This window comes from Hyla sarda, chromosome 1 (genome assembly GCF_029499605.1).
Source record: "Hyla sarda isolate aHylSar1 chromosome 1, aHylSar1.hap1, whole genome shotgun sequence".
NCBI lineage: Eukaryota > Metazoa > Chordata > Amphibia > Anura > Hylidae > Hyla > Hyla sarda.
In genome coordinates, this window is record NC_079189.1 from 616,651,225 (window position 1) to 616,660,573 (window position 9,349).

At 45.8% G+C, this 9,349-nt stretch overlaps 1 protein-coding gene across 3 annotated transcripts in view; it reads right to left on the reverse strand.

The window, feature by feature from the left end:
• Positions 1-6,748: 6,748 nt before the first annotated feature.
• Positions 6,749-9,349, reverse strand: part of LOC130299320 (oocyte zinc finger protein XlCOF6-like) — a 65,649-nt gene continuing 63,048 nt past the window's right edge. For all 3 annotated transcript variants that reach the window (XM_056551426.1, XM_056551434.1, XM_056551418.1), the window contains one exon: positions 6,749-9,183. In XM_056551426.1, the coding sequence (XP_056407401.1) occupies positions 7,202-9,183 (1,982 nt within the window). In that variant the 3' untranslated portion in view covers positions 6,749-7,201. The remainder of the gene's footprint in view (positions 9,184-9,349) is intronic.

Here is a 9,349-nt window from a genome sequence, read left to right on the forward strand (position 1 = left end):
CGGCTCTCTGCCAGCTTCTCCCCTAACCAAGAGTCACATGTCCTTGTTTGCTTCTCCCTAAACCAGGAGTTATTGGGGCAGCCCCTGCTGGTGTCTTCTCAATCCAGGAGTCTGTGGGGCGGTCCCTGTTGGCTTCTCTCTGAACAAGGAGTCATAGGGGTGGTCCCTGCTGGCTTCTTCCCAAACCAGGAGTCATGGTTGGCTTCTCTCTGAACCTGGAGTCATGAGGGCAGTCTCTCTATGTTTCTTCCTGAACCAGGAGTCATGGGGGCAGTCCCTATATGCTTCTTCCTAAACCAGGAGTCATGGGGGCAGTCCCTATATGCTTCTTCCTAAACCAGGAGTCATGGGGGCATTCCCTATATGCTTCTTCCTAAACCAGGAGTCATGGGGGCAGTCCCTATATGCTTCTTTCTAAACCAGGAGTCATGGGGGCAGTCCCTATATGCTTCTTCCTAAACCAGGAGTCATGGGGGCAGTCCCTATATGCTTCTTCCTAAACCAGGAGTCATGGGGGCAGTCCCTATATGCTTCTTCCTAAACCAGGAGTCATGGGGGCAGTCCCTATATGCTTCTTCCTAAACCAGGAGTCATGGGGGTGGTCCCTATATGTTTCTTCCTAAACCAGGAGTCATGGGGGTGGTCCCTATATGTTTCTTCCTAAACCAGGAGTCATGGGGGCGATCCCTATATGCTTCTCCCTAAACCTGGAGTCATGGGGGCGGTCCCTATATGCTTCTCACTAAACCAGGAGTCATGGGGGTGGTCCCTATATGCTTCTCCCTAAACCAGGAGTCATGGGGGCGGTCCCTATATGCTTCTCCCTAAACCAGGAGTCATGGGCGCGGTCCCTATATGCTTCTTCTTAAAACCAGTAGTCATGGGGACGGTCTCTGCTGGTTTCCTTCCGAACAAGGAGTCATGGTGGTGGTCCTTGTTGGCTTCTCTCTGAACCAGGAGTCAAGGCGCCGTGCCTACATGCTTCACCTGGAACCCGGATTCATGGAGGTGGTCCTTGTTGGCATCTCTCTGAACCAGGAGTCAAGGCGCTGTGCCTACATGCTTCACCTGGAACCCGGATTCATGGAGGTGGCCCTTGTTGGTTTCTTCCCACCCACCAGCCCTGTATGATAAATAGAGAAAGAATTTAAGCTAAGTACAGGCACAAAGGCCTGAAAAAAAAAGTCACGAAAAAAAAGGACCGATTTTTTTACTCCCAATGATGCAATTTCTTATGTTTTTTCTTTAAAAATAGTGTATATATGTCTCTCTGCCCTGAAGATTATGTGACCTTCAGTTATGTCTTCAGTCCTTACACATGTTAGAGGTTTACCCCTGCGCTCATGTTCCTTATTCTTTGTATTCTAGTAACCTGACTAACCCTTTGCCTGCTGATTTTGTACTTCGCTGCCTTCTTGGTTTCTTACTACTGGCCTGTTCCTGATAAACCCTAAGTTTAGTTTGGTATTATTTGACTGTTCTTGACGCCCTTGCACTAAGTCCAGCATAGGGACTGTTGCACAGTTGGGGGCTGCAGGTAGGGACAGTGGTTGAGGTGAGATTTTGATTGCTTTCTACCCGGGCAGTAAAGGAGGCATCATACTGCATCTGGTGCTACTAGATTTATTATGGACCAATGTCGGCTTCAGAGGACCAGATGCAGGGCTGAGAGAGTCCAGGACCAAGAGTCGTTCCGACCTAAGACTCCAGCTTCCCCACTGTTTGTTCCCATTGGGCCCTATATTAAACCCTAAGATCATGACCACTTAACGTAAAACTAAACTTTTGGTTCACTTACAAATAGGGATGTTCCGATACTAGTATCGTTATCGGGGCTGATACCAGGTATTTGCATGGTATCGAGGACTCGTCTAATGTCCCCGATACCAAATCCAATACCTGGTGGAGTGCTCCGCACCGCTGCCCCGTTCTCTGCTCCGCACCACTGCCGCTGCCCTGTTCTGCCGTCCGCATCATGGCATCTTATGGAGGAATATGTGACACACACGTCACTCCACTGCGCCCAGCGTAACACTACGGAGGAAGCAGAGTGACGAGTATGTCACATGCTCTTCCATAAGACTCCATAATGCGGGCGGCAAAATGGGGCAGTGGCAGTGATGAGCATGGGGCTGCAGAGTGGCGACAGGTGCAAGTGAGAAACTACAAGGGGGTGCTGCTATCTACAAGGGGGTCCTGCTATCTACAAGGTGGGCCTTCTATGTACAAGGGGGGGTCCTGCTATCTACAAGGGGGGTCCTGCTATCTTCAAGGGGGGTCCTGCTATCTACAAGGTGGGCCTGCTATCTACAAGGTGGGGCCCTGCTATCTTCAAGGGGGGGTCCTGCTGTCTATAAGGGGGGGGGGGGGTCCTGCTGTCTATAAGGGGGGGTCCTGCTATCTTCAAGGGGGGTCTTGCTATCTACAAGGGGGTCCTGCTACCTTCAAGGGGGGTCCTGCTATCTACAAGGGGGTCCTGCTATCTATAAGGGGGGGGGTCCTGCTGTCTACAAGGGGGGTCCTGCTATCTACAAGGGGGATCCTGCTATCTACAAGGGGGATCCTGCTATCTACAAGGGGGGTCCTGCTATCTTGAAGGGGGGGTCCTGCTATCTACAAGGGGGGTCATGCTATCTTCAAGGGGGGTCCTGCTATCTATCTTCAAGGGGGTCCTGCTGGCTACAAGGGGGGGTTCTGCTGTCTAAAAGGGGGGTCCTGCTATCTATCTACAAGGGGGTCCTGCTATCTACAAGGTGGGCCTGCTATCTACAAGGTGGGGCCCTGCTATCTACAAGGGGGGGGGTCCTGCTATCTTCAAGGGGGGGTCCTGCTATCTTCAAGGGGGGGTCCTGCTGTCTATAAGGGGGGGGTCCTGCTATCTTCAAGGGGGGGTCCTGCTGTCTACAAGGGGGTCCTGCTGTCTACAAGGGGGGTCTTGCTATCTACAAGGGGGGTCCTGCTATCTATAAGGGGGGGGGTCCTGCTGTCTACAAGGGGGGTCCTGCTATCTACAAGGGGGATCTTGCTATCTACAAGGGGGGTCCTGCTATCTTGAAGGGGGGGGGTCCTGCTATCTTCAAGGGGGGTCATGCTATCTTCAAGGGGGGTCCTGCTATCTTCAAGGGGGGTCATGCTATCTTCAAGGGGGCTCACGCTATCTATCTTCAAGGGGGTCCTGCTGGCTACAAGGGGGGGGTCCTGCTGGCTACAAGGGGGGGTCCTGCTGTCTACAAGGGGGGTCCTGCTATCTATCTATAAGGGGGGTCCTGCTATCTACAAGTGGGGTCCTGCTATCTACAAGTGGGGTCCTGCTATCTACAAGAGGAGGCCTGCTATCTACAAGGGGGGGGGGGGGGCTGCTATCTATCTATAAGGGGGGTCCTGTTATCTCACTAAGGGGGGTCCTGCTATCTATCTACAAGGGGGTCCTGCTATCTACAAGGGGGGTCCTGCTATCTACAAGGGGAGGCCTGCTATCTACAAGGGGGGGGCTGCTGGCTGCAAGGGGGAGGCCTGCTATGTACAAGGGGGGGGGGGGGCTGGCTACAATGGGGGGGGGGGCTGCTACTAATGTCTGCACCTATCTATACTCCCTACTATTTAAGGCAATCTTACAAGCGGAGTCACCTGCACTAACTTGAATTTATAGGTAGATAGGTCAGGTGACCCGGTTTCTATCACTGCTCACCATGTGAACATCTGAGCAATCGCTCCGGAGACATCGTTCTCACCACCAATGCAAATTCCCTGTTCTTCCCAATGGAGAAGAGAGAAATCTTGGCTCATACTACAGCAGCCGCCTCCATTGCACACAACAAGGACCTACATATCATCATGGTAAACAGCGCCAGAAACCGCATCACCCTGGGGTCAGATTCCCTTTAAAATAAAAGTACTCGTACTTGGTATGGGCGAGTACTAGAATTAAAGTTTCGGTATCGGGACATCCCTACTTACCCCCAGCACATATACGGAGCCTGCAGGGCCCAGGTCTCCGGCTACAAACACTAAACATACAGAGACATCTCAGGAAAACCTATTTTTTTCTCCCACCCTTATAATATTTTTGTTTCCCATTCTCACCAGTCCTCTGTTCACTCGGCTCGTGTAGACCCCATCTCGTTCTCTGATCTCCCTGACGATTGAGCTCTCCTCGGCTCTTCCTCTGTCATGGCGATGGCGATAAAACGAGAGCCTCCTGCCGTATTGGACTGTGATGGATTCTCTCTGTTGTCACCTGCATTTTGTCTCTAATAATCCACCTGATGTCTCTCCTCCTCTGGGAGGCTGATCAATGCTATATTAGAGGTTCCTTCATGGCTCCCGTCTTAATAAGGAACAAACAGAATTTTCCAAGCTGGAGCAGCTATTGGGCACCTCGGTCCTCCATAAACTGCTTACTCTCTACTATTATCAGCTGGGACCAGCCCTTCTGCCCGGTTGCAGTGGGTGGTGGACATCCCGACCCTCACCAAGGAGGGAGGTGAAATATTCCTACTGGGCCACAATGTCCAGTGTCCAGGACCTTATTATTCCATTTAAATGTCTCCTGAGGCTGTATTATACCCTGGTGAAGGTGAAACATATAGGACCTACTGATTCTGATATCCCTGTTCTTCGGCTCTTGGAACTCATCTTCGAAGTGTCCTGGTACGCCCTTCATCCCTCACGTGTCTGATGTTTATTAAGCCAATATTGTTCCACTGTTGACTTGTTTAGGACTTATTTACCTGGTTTGGAAGGTTCTCGATCTTAATTGTGGGGTTTTCTGTCTTTAACAGGCTGGTACCAACAATTTTGTCTACGTCTGTAAGACAGCCCGTGTCCTTGGTCTTTTATACCTCTATGGAAGAACAGGTCTCCTCACTACCATTGCTGGCTTTGGCTACACTAAAAATCTGTAATTAGTTTCCTGTGGGAGATGTACCCTATCCCCCTGGGCTTCCTGACCCAGTGCTTTGTAAATGATGTGAAGCTGGGTTGGTGGATTTTCTCAGATATGGTTCCTGTCTGATTTACGAGATCTAGGGTCCCCGGGGAGCCTGGATTTCCGGAGAGTCATACCCCACTCCTGCTCTCTTTTCCAGGGTGAAATCCTCTTTCGAAATGCGTTGCCCAAAGTTAGGTGAGACTCCTCATGATGGAATCATGTCCCCACCCGTCTCCCTAAAATGTTCCCAACAAATTCACCTCTTTGTTGGAGGGTTTGTGCTCAACATGGGTCACAGCTGCATGTTTTTTTTGGGGGGGGGGATGCCCCTTGCTCTCTTCATTCTGAAAGGAGGTTTGGTGGCTGCGTCTTCTTTTATCGATTACACTCAACCATTTTCTCCAGTCTTCCTCTTTTATTCCGTCTCCAACATTCTGATCACCACGTATCGGTCATCCGTTTTGCGTCCTTTGTTCAATGTGAGGGCACGCTTCCCTGCAATGTGGATGTGCCCAGAACCACTGACCATTCAGAAATGGATGGATGAAGTTCAAGAGATCCAACATATGGAAGAATTGACTACTCACCTCTGTAACCGTACCGACCACCATAAAAAGACTTGGTTTTACTGATAGGCCTTTCCGGGGCATTTAGTGGTCCCTTATGTGTGACTAAATGGTTGTTTTTTTTTTTTTTGTTTCGGCTGTGGCTGCCCCAACACTAAGCATTGAGCAGGTATGGAGCAACAGATCACCGATCAGATGGCGAGAAGGCAGGTACGGACCCTTCTCCCATCCTCTCAGCTGTTCGGGACGCCATTCCTGTGAAACACCGAAAGGGTTAACAAACTTTCTGAATGTCATTTTGACTACTTTGAGGGGTGCAGTTTTTTATAATGGGGTCATTTGGGGGGTATTTCTAATCCACTTCAAAACTGAACTGGTCCCTGAAAAATTCAGATTTAGAAAATTTTGAGAAAAATTGGAAAATTCCTGCTGAACTTTGAAGCCTCTGATTTCTTCAAAAAGTTAAAACATCTCAACTTTATGATGAAAATATAAAGCAGAAATATTGTATTTGTTAATATATAATTTATTTGGAATGTCCATTTTCCTTATAAGCAGAGAGTTTCAAAGTAAAAAAAAAAGCAAAATTTTCTAATTTTTCATAACATTTTGGAATTTTCACCAAGAAATTATGCAAGTATCGACAAAAATGCTCGGGTCCTTAAGGTGAAAATGGGCTTGGTCCTTAAGAGGTTAAAGGGGTACTCCACTGGAAAACATTTTTTTTTTTAAATCAAGTGGTGCCAGAAAATTAAACAGATTTGTAAATTACTTCCATTTAAAAATCTTAATCCTACCAGGACTTATCAGCTGCTGTATACTACAGAGGAAGTTCTTTTCTATTTGAATTTCCTTTCTGTTAGCCACAGTGCTCTCTGCTGACACCTCTGCCCATTTTAGGAACTGTCCAGAGCAGGAGAGGTTTACTATGGGGATTTGCTCCTGCTCTGGACAGTTCCTGACATGGACAGAGGTGTCAGCAGAGAGCACTGTGGACAGACAGAAAGGAATCAAATAGAAAATAACTTCCTCTGTAGTATACAGCAGCTGATAAGTACTGGAAGGACTGGGACTTTTTAATAGAAGTAATTTATAAATCTGTTTAACTTTCTGGCACCAGTTCTTTAAAAAAAAAAAAAAAATTCCAGTGAAGCACCCCTTATCTCCATTATGTTCTATATGAGGCGTCTTTACTGTTAGTTTCATGGTGACAATTCAGCTTCTACAAAAGAAACCTACCCCCACTATTCTTTTATCCCCCCCATGGATCCCAGTCAGTGACCCCTGATAAAGTTAATTTGGGTGTTTGGCAAATCAGAGTTAATCTCATCCCAGACAATTTAAAAAAAATATATATTTTTATTTATTCATTTGCTCTTATAAACATCTCCCACAATTCCAAACACGAAGATTGTTTCTTCTCTCTGTGAATTCTTTGATAACGAATGGTTAAGCTTTACCAATAACATTTCCCACATTCTGTACATAATGGCTTCATTCGTGTTACTCCTCCCATATAACAAAACCAGTTTTTTCTGTAAAAGAAAATAAAAAAAAACTTCACACATTATAAGCCCGAATACGATTTCTCTGCTGTGTTAACTTTCTGACTTCATTTATCTGTAAAGCACTTTCCACATTCTGAGCATTAATGCGGCTTCTCTCCTGTGTGACTTCTGTGATGTTTAACAAGATATCATTTTATCTATAAAACATTTCTCACATTCTGATAATCAATATTGATTTCCTCCTCTGTGGTTTGGTGACTTTTTCTATGTGCAACAAGATTAGATTTATCTGTAAAGCATTTCCCACATTCTGGACAGGAGAATGGCTTCTCCCCTCTGTGAATTCTCTCATGTATAACACAACTTAATTGATGTGTAAAACATTTCCCACATTCTGAACATGAAAATGGCTTCTCTCCAGTGTGAATACTTTGATGTTTCATAAGACTTGCTTTCCCTCTGAAGCATTTCTCACATTCTGAACATGAATATGGCTTCTCCCCTGTGTGAATTTTCTCATGTGTTTTAAGAGCTGATTTATTTGTAAAGCACTTTCCACATTCTGAACACGAATACGGCTTCTCTCCTTTGTGGCGTTTTCCATGTGCAACAAGACTTGATTTCTTTATAAAGCATTTCCCACACTCTGAACATGAATATGGCTTCTCTCCTGTGTGACATTTTTTATGTGCAACAAGATTTGATTTATCTGTAAAGCATTTTCCACATTCAGAACAGTAGAATGGCTTCTCCCCTCTGTGAATTCTCTCATGTATAACACAACCTAATTTATTTGTAAAGCACTTTCCACATTCAGTACATGAATACGGCTTTTCTCCTGTGTGACTTTTCTGATGTCTATCGAGATTTGACTTATTTGTAAAGCACTTTCCACATTCTAAACATGAATACAGCTTCTCCCCTGTGTGAATTCCTTCATGTAGAACAAGCTGTGATTTCTTTATAAAGCATTTTTGACACTCTGAACAGGAATATGGCTTCTCCCCTGTGTGACTTCTCTGATGTTCAACAAGGCTTGATTTTTGTACAAAACTTTTCCCACATTCTGAACACACATATGGCTTCTCTCCTGTGTGAATTTTCTGATGTCTAAGAAGATCTGCTTTTCGTGCAAAACTTTTCCCACATTCAGAACATGAATATGGCTTTTTCCCTGTGTGAATTCTCTGATGTGAACAAAGACTTGATTTATATGGAAAGCATTTCCCACATTCTGAACATAAATATGGCTTCTCCCCCGTGTGACATATCCAATGTTTAACAAGATTTGATTTTTGTACAAAACCTTTCCCACATTCTGTACACACATACGGCTTCTCTGTTGTGTGAATTTTCTGATGTCTAAGGAGATCTGGTTTTCGTGCAAAACTTTTCCCACATTCAGAACATGAATATTGCTTCTCTCCTGTGTGACTTCTACTATGTATAAAAAGATCTGAACTTTTTGTAAACTGTTTTCCACATTCACCACATTGAAACCCTTTACCCTGTTTCTGATCTGTCCTTGTGGTAACAATCTGTGATTGGTCAGTAGAAGGTTCCTCATGATTAGAGGGGTCATGTGATGGATCTCTCCTGGGATCATGCGATGGATCTGTACTGGGATCATGCGATGGATCTGTACTGGGATCATGCGATGGATCTGTACTGGGATCATGCGATGGATCTGTACTGGGATCATGCGATGGATCTGTCCTGGGATCATGCGATGGATCTGTCCTGGGATCATGCGACGGATCTGTCCTGGGATCATGCGACGGATCTGTCCTGGGATCATGCGACGGATCTGTACTGGGATCATGTGACGGATCTGTACTGGGATCATGTGACGGATCTGTCCTGGGATCATGTGATGGATCTGTCCTGGGATCATGCGATAGATCTGTCCTGGGATCATGCGATGGATCTGTCCTGGGATCATGCGATGGATCTGTCCTGGGATCATGTGAAGGATCTGTCTTGGGATCATGTGAAGGATCTGTCCTGGGATCATGTGATGGATCTGTACTGGGATCATGTGATGGATCTGTACTGGGATCATGTGATGGATCTGTATAATGGTGAATAAGATTTCCTCCTGTGGAGTCCTGTGCGGTGTCTTCATCTGTTTTGTAGCTCAATAATACGACGTTTCCCTCAGAATTCTTACTGGTGATTTCTGTTAGGGATAAAAATAGATTAAGATTAATTCATTTATGTAAACTACTTTATTACATCCTTCACCACAATTAGAAGCTCCTTTCAATGTTCCAAGAGATTTATTTAGAGTCCATTAGGATATAGCAGATTTACTGACATTGTTGCCTAAAATTGTATGATGAGAA